The sequence below is a fragment of the Macrobrachium rosenbergii genome, chromosome 4, assembly GCF_040412425.1.
Source record: "Macrobrachium rosenbergii isolate ZJJX-2024 chromosome 4, ASM4041242v1, whole genome shotgun sequence".
NCBI lineage: Eukaryota > Metazoa > Arthropoda > Malacostraca > Decapoda > Palaemonidae > Macrobrachium > Macrobrachium rosenbergii.
The window spans coordinates 52,938,140-52,960,610 of NC_089744.1; the positions used below are offsets into that span (position 1 = coordinate 52,938,140).

The following is a 22,471-nucleotide window of genomic DNA, read 5'->3' on the forward strand; positions in this document are numbered from 1 at the left end:
GCCTGGTGCAATAACCATTGTCACACAGGGACTGCTTTAGGAACTTTGAGAATACTTTGGCAGCCACTTTATTGATACTTGCAGTTTGTGTCATAAGCAAACAGGTTTCCTTCTCAAAAGCCTCATACCACCCATCATTTACAACAAATCTTCCTGTGTAAACTGGTCCTCCAACTCAAATCTTTGAAATTGGCTAACAGGTATGATTTCCATCAACTAACTTCATTGGTTCATTCATATCCTAAACCCCAATGAAAAAGCCTCTCCATCTCCTCCACAACTAAGTCAAGTATTTTGGTGATCCTATTTGCAAACAAGGAAGATGCATTTTAATTCAAGGCAATTGTATACACTTCATCCGAGGAGCCACAGACTTCACCAACATGGGCTCCCTAGTGCCTTGGTGATGTCATTGGCACTTTGTCCTTAACTGCTACCACATACAATGTAAAGCTGGAGCTTAAAACCAAGCTCTTTAACCTGTCAAGTGTCACTTATGGGAGATGTATACTGCTCCCACAGTCACATTTTCTTGCTCGCATACCGGTCATTCGGTCTATGCTAGTTTTATGCTTTTGTATGTGTTCTTATTTACATTGATATTGCTTTTTGTGTAAACATATTAGGATATTAAATAATGTAGGATAAGAAAAGAAGAAAGAATTTATTTTGCATTTCTATTTCCCAAAGATTACATGCATGAAACAATAGGGAAAAAGACTGTTCTTTTGTATGCCATTCCCTGAAACATGAAACCACACACAAACCAACTTCGCAGTCTTCACACCAAAATGAACTTTCCTTTCTTTTGGTGTTTTTACATCACTGAGCACTAGATCTAATAGACCTTTCCTTATTTACGAGTAGGAGGACAATAGTCAGGAAAATGTCTGCCGAATAGTCAAGAGGGTTTTGCTAAAAGGTGTGGGGGTCTATCTACTGCAACAGTTGGGCCAGGTAGTCATCCTGCATAGACTGTTATCAGTTTTTCACTTAGCCTCAAAATAAACTCATGTCTTATTATCTTCCCACCAAGGGCCTTGTAGTAGGTTATATAAGAATTTAGTACTGACATGTCTAACATTAGCCTCAAAATAAACTCACGTCTTATTATCTTACCACCAAGGGCCTTGTAGTAGGCTATATAAGAATTTAGTACTGACATACCTAACATGTCTAAAAACTTTCTTAAAATATTTCTTCAACCTGTTTCGTGCAGCTGAAAACTGACATAAAAGATTATCTGATAGATTGTGAATTTGTGAATTATAATCCAGCACTGCTTTTGGTTTTACTACATCCTTTCCTCGCCTAGTCATCACTTTCTTCATAAAATCATCATGTAATGTGCTCAGAACAATTACATCCTTCTTATACTTCCATCTCAGTACCATTGATTTATTCTGATATACAGCTATTTTTTCACCTTTTTTCAATTTAGTTTCTTTTATTTTTTTAAGAACACCCTTTCTAATGTTTCGATGCAATCTGTTTCTTTATCAACAAGTGCATCTGCTAATTCTAAATGTGAAAAAAAAAATGCCAATAAACAAACAATATTCCTTCTCTAAAAGAGGGTTTATGAGAGTGAAAACAATCCTAGGAGACATAGGAAGATCCATATATTTTTCACTATATGATGCATCTGCACCTGCATACATGAAAAAGTTCCAAATATAGCCTGTAGCACTTTTACAAAGTTCCCAAAATTTCACACCGAAGCAGTTATGCTCAGTTGATATATGTTGTAGCTCTGATAGATTGCCTTTCCATCTTCCTCAATACACGCAGTCCCCGGTTTACGACAGGTCCAGCTTACGACGTCCCAAGGTTACGACGCTTTTCAAATATATTCATCAGAAATTATTTCCGTTTATGATGCATGTTCCAGGGTTACGACGCGTTGTACGCCGATCCGACGAAAGAAATATGGCTCCGAAACGGAAGAATAAAAAAATTTGGAGGTTTTTTTGATGAAAAACTCAATAAAAATGTAGTTTACATCGATTTCAATACACCCAAAGCATTAAAAGTAAGATTTTCTCCGGATTTTTGACGATTTTCGACAATTTTTCGGTTTACGACGATTTTCGGTTTATGACGCAGCGTAAAAACGGAACCCCCGTCGTAAGCCGGGGACTGCCTGTACTGATGTTCTTATCAGGAATTTAATTGTTCATAAACTTTTTAAAAATAATATCAGTGAATGGTTTGATTTTAGCTAACTTTCATTCTGGTACATCTACAATGGTAGCATTATCAACTAAATGCAAAAATTTTGTATCAAATCCAACCTACACACATTCATTACTTTACAAAAAAAAGGAGAAGAGACACTTTCTCTTGTTGAAAAATACATTGATATCTCTGACTTAGAGCCAATGCCTTGCAAAATCAGTAGAGCAATAAATAGTTTCATTTCATTTACATCTGTGTCATACTATTTTAGTGCACATGAATTTCTAGGCAAACTTTCCATATATTCCTTTAGAAACTGGTTGGCAAATCTGTTGGTTTCTGTTACAATGTGCTCCATGACTTCATCATCAAAAAATTCCACAAGGTCCTCCTTGTCCTGAACTACAAATTTCAAACCTTTGGGTAAACGAAAAGCAAAGGGATTCCTCTCATTACCTGTTACTGCCCAGTCACTTGGCAATGTGGTGCTCGAATCTAAATTAAGGTTTTCTTCAGAATCAAATAAATCATCTTCATTGTCTATGTTTGAGGCTTCACAGCTGCTACTGTGAGTCTCATAGTCATCATCAGTCTTTTCATCAAGTTGTGAGAATATCTCCTCAGGCAAAAGGTTTATTCTTTTGCTTTGGAACGCTCATTATGGGAGATAAATGGGATGAAAACAAAAATAAAATCAATCGTTTATCTATGAATGCCTGAAGTCTACTGGGAGATGAGGTAGATGTCCTATGCCAGACTATCTTTCTGTTACAAAAATATCTAATGTTTACTGCTAATTTAGCCCATAGTGTTGCTAAATGATGTTCCTACAATTTATATAAAAGTAGTCTATTTCTAAGCTTGAACTGTGCAGTCTCAGCCTTGACAGAGGGAGGACGTGCACTCCACTGAATGTGGCTGGGATATGTCGGTGCCGCTTAACAGGTTAACACAAAACACACTGGCAATGCACTTGGGAGATATAATAATGTTCTTAACACTTCAGTTATTTGAATGCTGCCACACTGTACACATTCACATTCACTTCCCATAACCACTGTTCGCAACTGAGTTGAAGATTCACGAAGTAAAGGCTCTATTATCACTTGACGCAGCATTATGCCATGCTCAGGATTGAATGTGTGGCACCTGCCAGCACTTCATGAAAATAGCATTGAACAAAATTCAAAATTCAGCATCTCCCCAAACAAAACAACTTGCCTCTCTCGCTCTGCAACAAGTGATTTTCAAAATTGCACTTCGGAAGCTACTTATGATGAATTACTAATCATGTCCTATTTATTTTTTTATATTTAATGGAGAAAATATTTCATAGGCAAAAAAATTGTACATCACACGAATATATAAGCAAGAACTACTGAAACACTGTACAAAAACACTACATTACAAACCATTAAGAATCTGGTTCAGGATAAACAACAGGGCCACCTTTTGCAACCCAATCTTCAAATGATCCAACATACACCCTGAAAAAATACAAGCAGATTAGAGTGAAATCAAAACATTGCTAAGTTCAGCTCCCACAATTAATCTGACATAGCCATGAAATTTGTTCTTTGGCACTGAATTAGCCTTCGAGGCTAAAGAAGTTGGATCCAAAACAGGAATTGAGACACAAACTCATATCATAGTTATTCACATAACTCCCAAGTTCCTGGAGTATTGCTGATAGTCACCTTGTCATCTCTAATTTTGTATATCTATGCATTCTGTTTTTGCTTTCCTTCCCAAAAGAAAAAATTAAAAGCATAAAGTGGAGAAACAGAAACAAAAATATTTTTTATTAATATGACATCAAAGAAAAGGACTGCACTGTTGTACCAAGTAAGACATATCTAACACATGCAGGCTGGTGCAAGTTGAGCTCATAGTGGGGGAGGGAAAGAAGATTTGATATGATCTGAAGTTGTCTGGAATCCTAACACCAAAGTCACTGATGCCTATATCCTTTGCTAAAACACACACACACATGAAGGTGAAGTTTGTATCCTGATGCTTCCAATATAGTAGATGACATGATAGTGATAGTTAATTATATATTTAATTATATACTTGTGTAACACGCAATCTTCCGTATCTTGCGATCCCAAAATTTTCACCCTTAAAAAATTATTTTTCGCTATGGAGACAAGATCGGCAAGGAAATATACTGCTAAATTTAAGCTGTATGTTGTAGCTGAAGCTGAGAAAACAATGTCCAAGCTGCTAATGACTATAAATTATTGTGCAGCATCAACATGGATGAAACTTCAGTAACTTCAATATGCTAGACTGTAAATAAAATTGGAGAGAAAAGTATTTTAATCAAAACTACTGGTCATGAAAGAACACATTTAACTGTTGTTTTCACGCTGATAAAAGATAAATACGTAAAGCTCGCATTATGATGAAATCCAGTGAAAATATCGAATGGAATCTGTTGATTTTTTACACAATAAAGCATGCCCCAATGCCATCTATTAAAGAAAAAATAACTAAATTTATTTCATAACGAGACGTATTTAAGTCATATTTCGACTTAAAAACACTTTGTACACTATAATGAAAAATAATCTTGTCCCATACAAATAGAGTACTTATCTAGAGATTCATTTACGCTAAATGGAAGCAAGAAAACCGCTCTGAATTAAATATGGCAAAATAAAGTTACCTCGTAATCGGCCTCAGATGATTTTCAAACTAAAACATTGATCGCTATGTTTGTATTTTATGATACAATAGTAATATGAGAATACATAAAATACTATTGGATACAGTGAAGCAAAGCATATGCTCATTTTATATCTCATGTACGATGCAACCCCCTTAAAATTACTGTAGCTTCAAGATTAGGTCTTCAAAAGTAGCATGATACATGAGTATATATGGTATGTAATATTCTCCATGACAGATGCTGCAAGCAGTTAAGGACTGCTACCTGATATGACCCTACAGGTAATGACAGTAGAAAGTAATGGATGTCACACAGGAGAGAATGAGTGTTTACTTCTTTCTAGAGAAATGCCAAATTTATACATTTGGTTTTTGCCTTTCCATGTACCAGATTTTTCTCTCTCTTTTTTTCTCAAGCAAACGAATAAACCTACTGATCCTAACTGCCAATCAGCCAGTTCTACTAAACTACAAACAGCCTGCGTGCATATGTGCCATTTAGTAGTAAACTAAGCACTTACAGCAAACTCTCTCTCTCTCTCTCTCTTCCTTGATGTTTATGTAATGCAGGAAGTGTATAATTTCAGTATTTTTCTGTGTGTATGTGTTTGTTTGTCATCTGCTGTACTGGATTATGAATTTAAGCACTCTTCAAAATACCATCACAGCTGATGTTTGAGTGGACAAAAGGACTTATTCAATGGTCAAACAGAAAATAAGTATTATTTTCTGATAATGAATGAAAAAATGAGTGTATAGCATTTTAAGACATCTCAAATAACTGGCAACCCTTTAGTCCCAAGGGTGTTGGTTATAAGGGATTTTGATGTATATATTAGCTGAATCCAAATTGTCTTCAGAAATCAGTTGGATAAGTAGCCCCTCATCAACTACTGTAGTCAACTCTTCAGATTCATAAATCCAAAATATTAAGAAAAAATAAATGACAATAAATTCCCAATAAAACATTTGAACTTGCTAGCTGAAATGAAATCATACTTTCTCAAAAAAGCAATCAGTGTATTTACAACAGTTCTTGTTAATGACCCTTCAAAATGGTGTTGTGGGTCCTATACCAAATGACATAGTTAGCACTAATTCAATTGTCACTTTAATGATAAGGAATGTGAATTGAAGAGAATAAATGGGCTAAGTGAAATAAAATGAGATGAATGGAGTGATTTGAATACTATAAGGCAATCATGAAAAATGCCAAAACCTGGATAATTCTGCTCAGCTGTCAACCACTGCAAAAACAAGGACAATGAGGTCATTAAATGATGAAGAGCTATGGATTCATGAGGTACAATCACAGAGATACTAAAAGTCTTCTGTATACTAAAAAAAGACAACAATATGTGAGTGATGGGTTTGTGTTTGTGGTCAAGCAATGACAACTAAAAGATACATAAAGCTCTTGGAGTTTTAAAAGAATAGTTTGGACTGTCTGAAAATATGAGAAGGCTAAATTCACTATCCTTTTCTGAAGAATTTTTTCTTTTACAAAAATTTTCCTGCTCAAATACATAACATCCATTAAAAAAGTTATGAGGAGCTGAAGTTTCAATACTTTCTTAAATGGTTACTCGGGAGTTTTAAGGTAACTAAATTTAAATATCTTGTAACAAAGAATAATTAACCATAACAGTATTAGCCCTACCCATAATTATGCCACTTACCTGACATTATTGTAACCTACTCCCATCATGGCCAACTGAGCAGTTCTGGCTCGAATACCACCAAGACATGATACAACGATTGGATCGTCGAGTGCTGGTTTCTTGAAGCCAAATCTCTTTGTAAACTTCTCATCAGGAAACAATATAATAGGTCCTAGTGCCTCTACTGCAAAAGAATTAACATATAAATATTTGTTTAACCCAAACCCATCAGTTTACATCTGCCTAATCCTGTGGTTAGGAGCCCTATGGACATATCAAAAGAAGAACCCTCACCAGGTAGGTATCTGTGTGTAGAGTGCCTCTGGAAGAAATAGCGATAGATAAGTTATTCCCTTTAAAGTCACTCCGTGTGTCTTCAACACACAACTTCTCGCTATCTTAGCTCCTGAAATCTGTTAATTTTAAGCTCTTATAGCTACATAATTTCTCATTTCATTCAAACTCATAAAGAGGTTTCCAGTATTTATCCACTGTTAATGGTTTGTACATAATTTTCCTTAATTCTACCTGAGGATGTTGTGCAATTGGAACTTCGAAAGTTCAAGTGAAGATGCAATGCATTTACTACCCTAATAAAATTCTCCTTATATCTATCTATCAATCTAATCTTTCTATTTTTTAAAAGTGAACTCTTTCTTTCTCTATTTTCCATTACCTTTTGTTACTTCTTTTTAGTGAACACCATATTCCTTGGAAGCTTGAATTTCAGGTCAATGGCCCCTGTTGGCATGTTCCATATGGATAGTGTTCATCTTTTGGACAATAATAATAAAAAGAAGCTGGGAAAGATCCTGATGGTTTCTTCCCCTTGTTTTTAAAAAGGTCTCTAGCATTTTACTTTTGTCTCCCATGATTAGTAGATTCTATATATTTTAAGGAAGACATAGTATAAACACTACTGATTAGCAGATCTCATATAGCTTTTCCACCCCATCCTCCCCTTCAGGTGGATGGGACTCTGCTGAATGAGTCTGAAGCTTTAACTATTCTTGGTGCAACTTTTGACTCACATCTTACTTTTGAGAATCATCTTATGAAAAAGTCAGTAAATGCCACAAGAAAATTGGGTATTGTACGTAAGGCCTCATATATTTATAAGTGATAAAATCAATGCAACCTGTTCCAAGTCATTTGTCCTCTCTTTACTAGAATACTGTTTTCCGGTGTGGATGTGCTTGTGGTGGTAGGTTTCTGTTTCCTTATATTAGCAGTTATGACTGGATTAGATAATCTGACTCCAGTTCTACAACTAACCCCTCCCCCATGACAACCAACCTGAACTTTCAGCAGGCAGCGTGAGGCACACACCTATCTCCCACTGACTACACTAGAGGCAAGATATAAATAAACGATGCCTACAGTCATAAGAGAGTTAATTTTGTCTTTCTACCTAAATAACGATTTAATTGTTAGAGGATTAACTTGAATTAATTTACAATTAATGGCAGGTGCATATTATCGAATTAGATTATTGAATGTACTTTAAAAAGATTTATCAAGAATTACTTGGAGACTGGCAAAAAACGTCATGTTAGGAACAGTAGTTACCTGTAATGTGAGTATACTAAATCTATTATTCAGAAATTTATCTAAAATGTATAAAAAGTCTGGAAGGGTATCATTGTCTAAGAAATAATTTTAAAAAACTGTTATCATTACAGAATGGTAGTGGTGCAAAAGTATTAAGTCAAAATTTGTTGTATTACTCTCTTGGGACAAAGAAGCCCCGGAGTGGGTGACAGTTCATGCATCATCAGGTACAGGTGCATGGGTGTGGTCAAATGTATTTTACACACAATGATGAGCCATATCCAGTAACAAATGTAGATCACGACTGGGAAGTAGCACTTAAGTCACCATTACAGGAGAGATAGGTTCACAAGTGGGTGTAGCAAGCAGTGGAATCATAACAGCTAGATGTTACAGGTGAAGTGTGGCAGTGTTCTGTACTAAGCATGTCACCATTTACAGATGCACTGGGTGTGAAAGATAATGCTTTGTGTTCGATGGCATACACATTAACAAAGGAGACAGGTGTGCTGCTAGCTTGGTCATATTTGCTGGTTCTTACAGGTAAGCAGTTTGATAATCTAGCAACTTGGAGGGAAAGCAGACACATTAATGACAAACTTCATAAGATTTCTAGGCTCACTGTATTATTGTATGGTTATGTGAGTGACTACACCAAGAACTTCCAACTCACAATTAGTTTCTTCTATTAACAAAAAGAGGAATATGTACAAGCCATTGATGCTGCATAAATCAATTACAAATATAAGGATGAATTACAAAAAAAACTGATTAAGCAATATGTACAGAACAACAGACAATAGTGTAGCAAGCAGTGGAATCATAACAGCTAGATGTTGCAGGTTAAGTGTGGAAGTGTTCTGTACTAAACATGTCACCATTTACAGATGCACTGGGTGTGAAAGATAATGCTTTGTGTTCCATGGCATACACATTAACAAAGGAGACAGGTGCGCTGCTAGCTTGGTCATAGAGGCAGTCCCCGGTTATCGGCGGGGTTCTGTTCTCATGGTGTGATGATAACCGAAAATCGCCGCTAACCGAAAATCATCGGGGCTTATCGCCCAAAGTGCCAATTTTCGGTTATTGGCGCCTCTGTTAGGTATGTATTGGTGCCAATACCCAATTAATGGCGTCGATAAGTAGAAATCTGCGATTTTCGGCACCTAAAATTGCAGATTTTCGTCGCTAGACAAGCACCATAAAACCGGATCGCCATTAACCGAGCCCACCGTTAACTGGGGACTACCTGTACTTGCTGTAGTTGCTAGATTATCAAACTAGCAACTTGGATGGAAAGCAGACACATTAATGACAAACTTCATAAGATTTCTAGGCTCACTGTATTACTGTATGGTTATGTGAATGACTACGTCCAGAACTTCCGACTGACAACTAGTTTCTTCTATTAACAACAAGAGGAATATGTACAAGCCATTGACACTGAATAAATCAATTACAAATATAAGGATGAATTACAAAAAAAATTTATTAAGCAATATGTACAGAAGAATAGACAATGCTTGGAGGTAAAATACATGTTACTTGCTATGTAGACAAAAAGGAAATAACTTAACTACACACCAATGCACCATGTATCCTGGATGCACACCTAGCTCAGGTAGTTGCATTGTTGTCACTGCTTTGGAGTGTCTTTAGGGTTGCAGACTGCAGGACTAAGCAACTGGAAATTTATGGGGTTGTGTTAGGACAAACCTGGTTTAACATTAAAATTTAGTAAGAGGGAAGTTAGACATCATGATCAAAAGACAAACTATGCCAAAATGTACAATCTAAAAAGAACACTTGGGAGTCATAAAGGTAGGTATATCACAACAATTAAAGATAACTCACATACTCCACATCCTCACCATTACACAAAATAATAGTTACAAGTGGGAATCCTAGGAAACAATGCATTTCTCATAGAGAGATGTAAAGCATTGATCAAGCAAGTTAAACTTACTAAGTAAGGACATATTGAAGCATATAGTAATAAGCACATAAATGCAATTCTAGCTTATTTCACTACACTCCATACTTGTACTGGCAATATCTGCTTGAATCATGGTTTATATACAGTATATGCAATTAGAAATCAGTTCAAAAACTTAATCCCAAAAGCTGTACTTACAAACAATATTTTTGGATTTTGGAATCATTCCTTCTTCTGACCGTTCTTTGGGCAAACGGACATCAATTAACGTTATTTCATCCGAGTCTAATTTCCTTTGTAATTCAGAATAATCAATATCTGAAAAAATATTAAAACAGAACCATCACAAAAGAATTTAAATAAAAGCAATCCATTGGAAAATCACTTTCCTGATAGCTAATAACACAACACATTTATGAAATCCTTTTTCCTTAAAAATAAAAAAAATATTTAAAGATACAAAATAATCTTTTACAATGCTTTTCTTTGCCAGTCTTAACATGATAAGACTCATAATTCAAACTTGCTCATTAAAAGGAGAAAATTCTATAAGGCTCATTACAAATATGAAATTGCAAATTTTAAAAGTAATTTGTATTTTTCCTAACAGACAAACCTCAAGTTTTTTACATGGGGATTTAGCTTGTAAATGCTAACTGGAACAGTCATTTAACTTTCAGTACAGGTCGTAAATTACTGACAGGTAGGGGGCTGCCGCGCCCACCTGTCAGTATGCACTCCACTTTGCCTTCCGGCCAAGGTACCAGAGTGAGCCATTTATTTAAATAACTTCAGGTTTGTATGTTATGAAAAATACAAATTTCAAAAATACAAATTACTTTCAAAATTTGCTATTTGCTTCTATACATATAAGCCTTCGTTCTTTACCTAGGAGACTTACCAATTGGTGGGAGAAGTCTGGGTGCTCTCTGAAAAAACTGGTGGGGCTGGAATGGGATAGAGAACAGTCCTAGTCCTGAATCCCCAGACCCATCCAGCTCCTGGCTCACAGAAAACCCTGAGGAGGCAGAGGGGATAGGTGGGGGACCCCGAGCACCCTTGCCCAACCTGTCAATGACTAAAGTCTTGCTAGGTTAGCGAGGCCACGGGTGGCTGCCAACCCATGGTTATGACATCCGCACAGGTCAGGGGCTGTCCCCTGAGTGTGCTCCAGTCTTCCGAGAAGCTGGAGCTTCTACAGTAGGAGATGACTCTAGCTTGGTCTGGGTGACCGGCCTGGGTGGGCTGGGTCAATATCCCAATATGCTGCTCTCTTTGAAAAGAGGGAGGGGGTGAGGGAGCACCTGCCCGCTCTCTTCTCACCTCTTGCTGGGCTGTGCTGGCAGTTCGGCCCAGGTCTGTAGACCTGGAACCCTTGCCAGCCATGGTAGAGGTGCTACTGAGGATAGTACTGGTATGCTGGGGATCTGAAAAAACCCGGGTAGCGGTTGCATAAGGCCCTCGCGCTCAACAACGGGTACAGTGGTACTTGTGATACTGCTAGCAAGAGACCCATCAGCTCTCTGCAGCAGAGGACTTCCTGCGGGGAGATGAAGCAAACTTTTTCTTCCTATGCTTACTAGCTTTGGAAGAGGAAGGGGAGGAGGTGACACCACTTGACGACCACGAAGACGGCGAAGATGACAACGATGACTTCCTTCCCCTCTTTTTCGACTTCCTCTTCACCCCAAGCACAGCAAAGGTCAGTGCAGAAAACCAGGAGTGGAGGAGGACCTTCCCCAAGGATGAGGTCGAAGGCAGCACCTAGGGACACATCACCAAAGACACATGGGGGGTAACCAGTGAGGTGAGGGTAGTAATCTAGCCAGCGGAGACTGTGATCATCGAATTCGTCACAGTCAATGATTGAGGCAGTAAGAGGATGACCCCTCATTGCCTTCAAGTGGTCGATAAGATAAGAAACACTCAGCTCAACTGAGATGGCCAGAGAATGACAGATTGATTTGTGGCTATTAAAACTGGCATAACATCATCTAGGTTATTGACGCCATAAAATTAAATAGGAAACTACTAAAAAGCTAAACAAATAAAAAAGTTGAAATGAAGTTTCATATAACAAATATCTAAAAATATATGTACATTCATATCTGTAAATACATATACACTATGCATACACACACACACTGTATATGCATATGGTCTAAATTTTGTTGAGGAGGCACACTTCCCTAAACAAAGATATATAGCTGCTCTATACAGTATTACAATCCTCACCGAGAATCTTAGCGAGGATAAAATGTCCGTCTCTGTCACTTCCCCAAGAGAGGAACTTGTGTTTTATATTCCCAAGACTTGGACACTTGACCAACAAATGTCTTTCAGTCAAGGGCACAATACGGTCATTGTACAATGGGGAATTTTCACTTGACATCAAGAACCCATGAGTCAATCTTGTATGTCCAATCCTTAGCCTGAAAAACATCGTTTCTTGTCTCTTTGGCATATAGAGATATGACCAAGGAGACTGCTGATGTAATACTGCGCACTGCGCATCTTTTGGTTTATTTCAATTCCTTCCCCAAGAGACTGCCAAAGGCTTTTTATTCTCTGACCTACAAGAGGATATACATCCTGATATGCTGTTCAGCATCTTCTGGGTTATGGGGAGGTGACTGCTGACTTAGCAAGTTAATCAGCTTGCTTATTCCCACCCACCCCAACATGGGAAGGCACCTGGCAAAAATCTACTTCTTTACCTCTTCTCTTCACTAACAGCATTCATTCCAATACAGTATCTCTAAAATCAGTGGGTTTAAAGAATTAAAAGATTCTAAAGACTGCAGAACATTTCTTGAGTCACAACATGCACAGAAACTATTTCCATTCTGAGTTAAAATTTCCTTTAAGGCCTTTAAAATTGCATGTAATTCTGCTATACATATAGATGCAACATATGATAACCTCCCACTTCTTTCTACATAAGGGAAGGCCACCACAAACCCGATGTGAGCATCTGACTTTGAGCCATCCGTGAAAACTGTTACAGAGATATATTGGGAGGAATGATCTAAAAATATTGATTTCATTGCCTCACTGGACATTTCTGCTTTTGCTAAATTAAAATATATACAGAATTTTACAGCTGGAATGTTCCAGGGGAGCTAACTAAATACCTAGCTGGCAAAATCTTCATCCTTGTCATGTTTAATTGCCTGGTTATATATTTTACGCTAAAAGCAAATGGTTGAAATTGCTTGGGGTGATTTTCATAAACTGCCAATGCCTTTCATACAAATACTGATTAAGGACTTAGGGAGCCTCTGAAATCTGTACCAGCTCCGAACCAGCAGACGTTGGTAATGAAGATCCAGAGTCAACTCACCAGTATCATGCTCTCAGTGGGAGATGATTTAAATGCCCCTGTAGACAATCTTACTCCTCCATGATGAATTGAATGAAGCATTTTAAGGCTATTAGGCTTTGCTGAGGTGTACACTTCACAGCCATAAGTTAATTTTGAAAAGAGAGAGGCTTAGTATAGTCTCAATATCGGAGTTCGGTCAGCAACCCACGAAGTGTGGGTCAGAACTTGCAGGACATTCAAGCATTTTGTCTTAATATATTTCAGATGTGGAATCCAAGTAACCTTGCTACCAAAAATCAACCCAAGAAACCTTATTTCACCAACACATGGAATTCTCTGCCCATGTATGAACAGATCTGGATCAGGATGGAATTCTCTTGTACAGCAAAAGTCCATGGTTATTGTTTTACTAGCTGAAACCTAAATCCATTATTTTGGATACCCCACTGACTGCTAAAGTGAACAAGGTTACACTTAGAGCACTTCCTTCTTGGCTGAATAGATCTGACATCATTGCTCCAACCTGAACACGAAATATCTATTTTTTAAAAAGGCCTTGATAAAAAGAGGCAAATTGTCTATCAGGTTACATTCATAAAGAACCCTCAGAATGCCATATCTCCATGTTATAGCGTAAGCCTTCTCGAGACCAAAGAAAACAGAGACATGATGCTGTTTGTTAATAAAAGCTTCACGTATTAAAAGATTCCATTTGAATCAAATAATCAGTTGTGGAGTGCATACTTTGAAAACCACACTGAAAAGGCGAAAGATATTTACCATGTTCCAAGTAGCACACCAAATGTGTGTTCACCAATTTTTCCATGATCTTGCATCAACATAATGTCGGTGCAATGGGACTATAATTCTCCGTCTTGAATGAGTCATTCCCTGGTTTCACGAATGGCAGTAATTTTAACATCTCCCATAGCTTAGGGAAGATATATTCGTGGAAAATTCTGTTAATAAGGCTTAATATAAAAAATCTGGTAATTCTGGGGGTATGCTTAATCACTGAATATGTTATATCATACAGTCCAGGAGGTGATTCACTACATTTACTTAAACTGTTAAGCATCACCATCAGCATATCTTGGTCGCCCACATCCCACATTACACCACTTCAACGCAATAACATGCACTGATCAAGCTCAGAAATACATTTAACTCTCATATAAACTGTACGAACATCATTTGGTAATACTATGAGCTAAATTTGGGGTAAATGGCAACTTTTTTTGATGGGAAAGACAGTCTGACAGAGGACATCTGCCTCTCATCTCCCAGTAGACTTCAGGCTTTCACTGATGAATGACATTTTTTTTGTTTTGATCCGATTTATCCCCCATAGTGAGCGTTTCAAACTGAAAGAAAAATCTTTTGCCTGAAGAGATATTATCACTACTTGATGCAGAGACTGATGATGACTATGAGACCCAGAGTAGCAGCTCAAAAACCTCTAAAATAGGCTGGATAAGATTTATCCGATTCTGAAGAAAACCATAATTTAGATTCGAGCATTGCACTGCCAAGTGACTGGACAGTAACCAACACAGAGAGGAGTTGCTTTACTTTTTCTTCATCCTAAGGTGTGAAATTTATTGTTCAGTACTGTTGGCAAATCTGCTACTGCTGCAATATGCTCCATAACTTCATCAAAAAACTTTTTAGAAGATTTTTGATGAAGTTATGGAGCATATTGCAGCAGTAACAGATTTGCCAACAAGTTTATAGATGAATATATAGAAAGTTTGCCTACATATGAAAGAATAGAAGAATATTCGTATCATAGAATTTAGGCGAAAAGCCAAGCACTGGGACCTATGAGATCATTCAGCACTGAAATGGAAATTGACAGTAACAAGGTTTAAAAGGTGTAACAGGAGGAAACCTTGCTGTTACACTATGAATCAAGTGTTAGGAGAGGGTGGAAAGTAAGATGCAAGAAAGAGAATTTGAACAGAGGTACAATAAAAGGAATGAACAGGGTTGCAGCTAGGGGCCCAAGGGACACCACAAAGAACCTTCAGGAATGCCTACAGCACACCACATGAGGTGCACTGATGGCACTAACCCCCTACAGAGCATACAAAAGAATAATTCTTTCATCTTTTCTTATTCTACATTTTTACTATTCTAAAATGTTTATATGAAAAACAATATCAATGTAAAAATGCATTAAAAAGCATAATACAGTGCTCCCCACTTTTTTGCAGGGATGGTGCCAATTCCCGGTTATCAGCGCTGATAGCTGGAGATCGGTGTTGAAAATCCGGTTATTGTCGTCCATAAAGGCGGATCGCCGATAACTGAGGCAGGGACATATATAATAATATAGGGATAGATATAGATATAGATATAGATATATATAGATATATATAGATATAGATATAGATATAGATATAGATATAGATATAGATATATATATATATATATATATATATATATATATATATATATATATATATATATATATATATATATATATATATATAATATAAAGGATTTTGACAAAGGAAAAATCTATTTCTGAGGAGGGCCCGTGTCACCCGGTGAAATAGTCCATTCAGCACTTATTTCTAGGTAATTCCATTGCTAGATACCAGAGAAAAGCTAAATGTAAAGCTGGGGTTACTACCCCAGAGCGAGCTCAAGAAATGGAGTCGTGTATGGTAAAGGGTGAGATTGTCTTAATCACGGGACCCTGCCCTATAAAGATTCCCAATGTCAAAAGTCCCAACGAGAGAGGTGCTGATACAAGCCCATGCACTACTCGCGGACTGTACACAAGGCAACGCTAGTCGCATTCCATGTTAGCACCCACCCCACCAGAATGATGTTTACCATGGGAGGGAAAGAATGAAAAACAAGGGTGGGTCACCGGGTGACACGGGCCCCTCCCCAGAAATAGATTTTTCCTTTGTCAAAATCCTTTTTCTGGATCGGGGTCCCGTGTCACCCGGTGAAATAATAACAGAGAAATAAATATCATTCTTATGCTATTAAAGACAACGAACTGCTTGTAAGGGAATAACTGAGGCAGTGAAGGGGAAAGTGACTAAGAATCAGAAAGGGAACCAGAGAGAGGGACAACGTTCCCTGCCACCACCGTAGAGAATTTAAGAGCTGCTAAAGATTTCAAATAGTGACGTTGAAAACTAGGGGAGAATTCCACCCTGAACATTTGGTAAGGTCCCCAAAATTCATGTAATGAAAATAATTAATGTAAGTGGCCACTGCTCTAATATCATGAGCTTTGGAATGAACCTGAATAGGCTTGTTAAGAAAATACAAAACTTGCTGCCTAATAGCAGACACAATGACAGTAACACCCCCGCCCCTTTTTTAATAAAGAGAGGGCCTGACAAAAATTGAGAGGTCCTGTCAAAATAAGCCTCTAAGGAATAAACTGGGCACAGAGACAGACCTTGTGAAAGGGGAGTACTTTCCAAGGTGACCACCCAAAATGAGGACCTTCAACTTTAGCTAGAAAGTTAGGGTGAGGAATCCACAACACTACCCCTGATGTGGGGAAACCAATATGGTTGGTTCCGCTAGACAGGGCACACAGTACAGGAATACTAACACTAGAAGCTAAGCTGACTAAAATTAGGGTCTTCCCCAACAAGGAAAGGTAAGAACAAGATGATTGTTGGTTACCGAAGCTAACTCCGATACATTACTCAAAGACCAGGAAACCGAATGTGGACGGAGTACTGGCCTCAGACGAGCACAAGCCTTAGGGTTGAAAGTTAAGGGCCTGTGAGGCTGATTTAAAAAAACCGCACAAAACACTTTCCTCGGAGGCGATGCGGCAGCGTCATTACTGTAGCTTCAGAAACTATATGAAGAGTGCTAGTTACTTAACTGCAGAACCATACTGCAGCAGAGTAGAATCCCTTGTCTGATTCTAGGAAGACAGTAATAACAGGACCAATACCAGTTTCCCCTTAAACTGTAAATTTCACAAAGACCACAAAGCTAGGGCACCAGAACTTTGAGAAGGCTGACACAGGCTGAGTTTATACCACTCGTGGCAGTTTTGGGTCGCAGATTTGGAGCACCAAGGTTTCAACCCCAGAAGGAGTGGAAACCAAGCCCGTTGGGAGTTACTAGACCTACTCAACCTTTGAATGTTCTGAACTTGTGAAGGACTTTAAATAACAGGTTCACCGGGGGGAACAGATAAACTAACTTCCACCCGTTCCAACCTAACGACACTGTGTCCGTGGAGAGAGCTAGAGGGTCCAGGTTGGGGGGCCACACAACAAGATAGTTTGTGGCTGAATTGGGTTGCAAACAGACCTACTCCTAGGTCCGGAATTAGATCGCAAAACTACCTGAATGACGCTCCGTCTAAGGACCATTCCGACACCAGGGGGGACGCCCTGGATAGGGAAACTGCGGCAACCTTTTGGACCCCTACGAGAAGGGTGGCAGACAGATGCCACTTGTGTCTGTTTGCTATGGAGAAGATTGAACCATAACCTGGTTGATTCGATTCGACTTCGAACCCCCTTGTTTACGCAGCGCACTACTGCTGCGTTGTTCAGAACCAGCCTCAAATGAATCCTCCTGGGAGGAAGAAGTTTCCCAAGGGCAAGAAGACTGCCACAGCCGCCCAAAGCATTGATATGGAACTGCCGGAACATGACCGACTAAGTTCCATGTTCTTCATGGAGTTAAAAATATCCACCCCACCCGCTCAGAGAGGTGACGGTGTGGAATACTGAGGCCGGAGGGGGAAGCTGAAGAGGAACTGACTTCGATAAGCTCTTGACTGTTGCCCAAGGCGGAGGCCCTTGTTCAAATAGGAGGAATCAGGAGACACGTCCCTGAACTCTGCCATACCCCGTTTATAAACTCCAGCTTTGACTTCAGAAGGAGAACCGTCACTGAAGCAAACTGAAGAGAGCCCAAGACCTTTTCTTGGGCACGGCGAGAGGTACGCTTGTTTTGATGAAATGCCTGGTTGCCCTTGCTATCTCTTTCCGCTTCCACTGGATTCACAACTACTGAAGGCTACCCTCCGAATCAGGTGGGATTCCTTCCTGTGTACTTGGAAGCCCAGAGACTCCAGAAAGCCGATTACAATGGCCGGCACTCTCCGGCAATCCTCGACGCTGGATGCCCAAATGAGCCAGGCGACTAGATATGCGGCTAGCATAATCTTCTAATACCGGAGCTGTTGAACTACGGTAACGTACAAACTGGCGAAGATTCTGGGGCTACATTGAGGAGGGCATGATCCTGAAGGGGCACGCCTGCCCCGAGCCTGAATCCCAAGAAGGGAGAGAACCTTCCTGCAACTAAGACGTGATAGGAAGCGTCGGAAAGGCCTATATAGAGGTGGTTACGGCTCCACGGTGCAGTAGGATCCGAACCTACAAGACTGTAAGCATCCGAGACTTGTCGCATTGAATGAGGAATATAAACAGGACAAGTCTGGAATTATTCTCCAGTGGAAGGGAACTTCTTTGGCAGACTGAAAAAGTCTGCCTGATTAAGTGTCTCGCTTTCTTTATTGCCTGTTTCCTTAACAGACCTTTCACAAAGTCCTCCGGAGCCCTGGCCGGTAACTGACAGAACCTGATTGGGGAGGGGACAAACAGTCCAGCTCCACCCCAGGCCTTTGATAACCATACTCTGGCCCAGGGACTGAAGTTCCACTGGCCCAAAACGGTACAGCCTCCCGCCCACCTGAGAAATACCACAGGAGGAGGCTTGCCTGTCTCCCCTGGAGCCTTTGCCTTCCCAATTTTCGGAGAGGAGCAGGATGCTTCCCTGCCCCTGTGATAACCCCGAGGCTCAGTGCCTCTGGTAGAATGCCTAGTGAAAATTCTTTCCTTGGGTTTTCGTATGAAGCAGTGAAAACCCAGGCGGAGACATATGGGGGAGCCACTAGGGGCTGATGTGCTGGCTGAACCAGCACACATTGAGGTGGAGGCTGGGAGTGAGAGGCTGACGGTTGTCCAGGGGCAGGAACCTGAAGAGCCTGCACCACTGCCTGAGCAGGGGGGCGCTTGAACTACATGAACTTCTTGCCGGACTTGGGATAGGGCCCGGCAAGTTCAGATTGTTTCCGCTTGTAGGGTAGACCCCAACGAGAACGGAGGCTCTGATTAACTTTAGTAGCCCCGGACAGACCGCAACAACGCCCACCTGGGGAAAAGATTAATTCCCCAGGTGAAACTGTTCATAAGCCTATTTGGCTCAAGGCGGAACGTGGCTGAAGAAAGATGTGTTTTCAGCTGTCCATCCGGACTGTGATGAAATTAAACAGGTCCTGCAGAAAACCTGACAAGAGGGATTTTATCAGGACCCGAAACAACGAACCGCCATTATATACCACAGACATTGCTTCCGTTAAAGTCAAAGAGTTCAAGGACCTGGCAAGCCTGTCCTTACACTTGTTTCAGCTTCCGGGAACGACTCCGGAAGCTTAGGGAGCTGTACGCTGAATAAATTAAAGGCGTAGTCCGGAGTTTGAAGATTCACTGTGAACGTATCTGTGGGATCTGTCTCCCGGAGATGTGTCAGTGGTTTACTTCCGAAACAAGCCTGTTGATAAGAGGGGCTACATTCGGAGCACAAGGGGTAGGAAGCAGGTCTCTCAAAGAGAACACAGTAAAGACCCCTTTAGCTGGCGTGAGGTTGAAATTCTCCGCCTGCCACTCCGTTAGAATTCTCAACAGAGACGATTGTGCCCAGTCCCTAGGGAAGATGAGGGTTTCCTTAGGAATCTTGTCAGATAGATTCCATGCCCCTTCTGTCAGTCTGGCAAAACCCGGATAAGGGGATACCAGACCGGAAGGGAAGAAATGCAGTTCCGCCAACCTCCATGTGCCCACACCCTCGATAGAAGGGTACCTTCATGTTGGGAAGCATAAAGGGTTAGGTGCCAAGGGTACCCCAGACCGAAGGGGAAAAGGGGTGGAGGTGTCCGGAACGGAGTAGGATTCCGGAACGGAGCAGGATTTTGCAGGTGATCCGCCGCTAATGAATCCTGAGATTAATCCCTTTGGGATTTAAGCTCTGGGAAAGGGAAAGCACGGACCCATGAGGCAGACAGCTGGTTAGATAGTTTTGATAGTTTGTCAATGACCCTCATGTCGAGCTCCTTATAAGGAGACCCGCAAGAGTCTGCAACCAAGGAAGGAGCGGGTAACCGCCTTACTCTGCTTGGGCCGTGTCCCTTTCCAGAAGACGAGGCCTAACTCGTAGACGGCACCGGACTAGAGATCCGTGACGTCCTCGAGGGGGCCCCGGAGTGGGTCTTCTGGGTTTTAAAAAGGTCTTTCTTTGACTGATTTCACCTTAGGGACGGTAGACCAGGAACCGTCCAAAAGGGATGAGGATCTAACGAATCCCCTAAAGGAAAAAAGCAAAAGAAGGAGGAGAGCTAAGCTGAAAAAGTTTGTCTCACTTATTCCCGCACCTACTTATTGCTCCAGGACGATGTTCACAGGTTCGAGAACGAGACTGAAGGCCGCAACGTCTTCAGTAAACCCCCTAAATAGCTAATTTATTTTAAGAGGACCGGGTCATCTCTTGGACCTTAGTAGCCAAAGGGGCAGCGACTTCTTCAGCAACTGACGCTGAGATCTGGGCGCCAGGGAAAGGAACATTACAAATGTCCACCGAAAGGACATAGGATTTTCCCCGCCTCTACGTTTCACCCGAAGCCGCCGACCCCGGACTAGAGGGTCTGAAGCAAAGAGTTACGAGACTTGCGGCCGGCCTCCAGGAGGGGGAAAATTAGGACCCCAAACACTGGAGGAGCAACTATTAATAAGTCACATGAGACGGAGTTTGGCGGAGGTAAAACCGATAGGTGTATACGAAAGCTACCGATTCATCAAGTATCTTGCCCGGAGAGAGCCCAAACACCGAAGGAGCGACTATTAATAAGCCATATGAGGCGGAGTTTGGCGGAGGTAACACCGACAGGTGTATATGAAACCTACGGATTCATCAAGTAGCCTGCTCGGAGAGAGCGTAGCATACATCACAACCGTCCGGGTGCCAAACTATTAATTCTCCAACACAGACCGCGCACCGGAATGGGAACTACAGAGTCCGTGGCCGCTGGCTTGTTGCAGGATAGCGGAGCATTCCTGCACTTAACAACACCAGCTGTAAGCGTATGAGATATGAGCATGCTGGAATGGAAGCCGGAGCAGAGTACCGTAGCAGCGACTTTAGCCTAGTCAGACCAGGAAAACCCACCGGAGTAAACCAGAGAGAAAACCGGACTAACAGTTCAAATCTCATACACACAAAAACAGAGCCACTGGAAACATTCCGGAGCGACCATGTTTAAAATTATGTGACGGATACAAATAAAGTGGGAAGGTTATGAACTGTCCGGAGGTGGGCGCACTCAGAGCCAAGGGAGGAAGATATCCTGAACAAAGTGATAGCGGTTGGGGGGGGGATGAACACCGACCGCTAAACACTATAGCCGCCAGAGCGGTAAGCAAGGAGAGCGCCCAACAATATAATGAAACACCGAACAGGTAGTTAGCAAAATGGAGGGGGAACGCCGAAAGCAAATAAGACAGAAGACAGTTAGGTGGAAAACGCTAACTGGCCTCGTATGAGATCCCAACAGCAAGGTGCGGACTGGTAGGAAGCAGCACGAAGGGAAACAGTCGACGTAAAAGGAAGGGGAGGAGGATAGGCCAGGAGGTTGGAAACCCAAAGCAGCGACCAGGGGTGGGACAGCACTCCCGGGCGCCCAGAGATCCTCACACGCCCCTCGCTATGTGAGCTGTGTTGCACGACAAGAGCGAGAGAAAAGGGAGGAAGGGCAAAACCTCTACGGCCAGGAGAGCAAAGAAAGGTAAATGGAGTGTGAACAGGAGTGGGGAGAGCACTCCTGGTCACCTCTAGGCCCTAGGTGGGGTGCCAACCGATAAGGTCAGACACTCAGTACCGAGGGACAAACCAATCAATGCAGAGGGAGGGGATGTAGGCTACAGCACCAAAATAAGGATAAAGTGCTCTCAAGCCTTGGTAAGTTAACAAACCTTGAAAACGAACCAAGGGGAGAAAGAGCAAAGGGATTGGGCAAAAAGGGGAAGAAGGGGTTTCTCGACACAATAAATTATAGTTGGTTAGCAACCCAAAGAAGGATTGAACTAC

The 22,471-nt window shown here is 40.8% G+C and overlaps 1 protein-coding gene across 9 annotated transcripts in view; it reads right to left on the reverse strand.

Annotated features, from left to right (window-relative positions):
• Positions 1 to 660: 660 nt before the first annotated feature.
• Positions 661 to 22,471, reverse strand: part of LOC136834617 (rhodanese domain-containing protein CG4456-like) — a 52,443-nt gene continuing 30,632 nt past the window's right edge. For 7 of the 9 annotated variants that reach the window (XM_067097199.1, XM_067097240.1, XM_067097236.1 and 4 more), the window contains 3 exons: positions 10,198 to 10,317; positions 6,531 to 6,696; positions 661 to 3,665 (listed from right to left, as the gene is read on the reverse strand). In XM_067097199.1, coding sequence (XP_066953300.1) covers positions 3,593 to 3,665; positions 6,531 to 6,696; positions 10,198 to 10,317 — 359 coding nt within the window. In that variant the 3' untranslated portion in view covers positions 661 to 3,592. The remainder of the gene's footprint in view (positions 3,666 to 6,530; positions 6,697 to 10,197; positions 10,318 to 22,471) is intronic. The other 2 variants (XM_067097249.1, XM_067097245.1) reach the window with 2 other exon arrangements.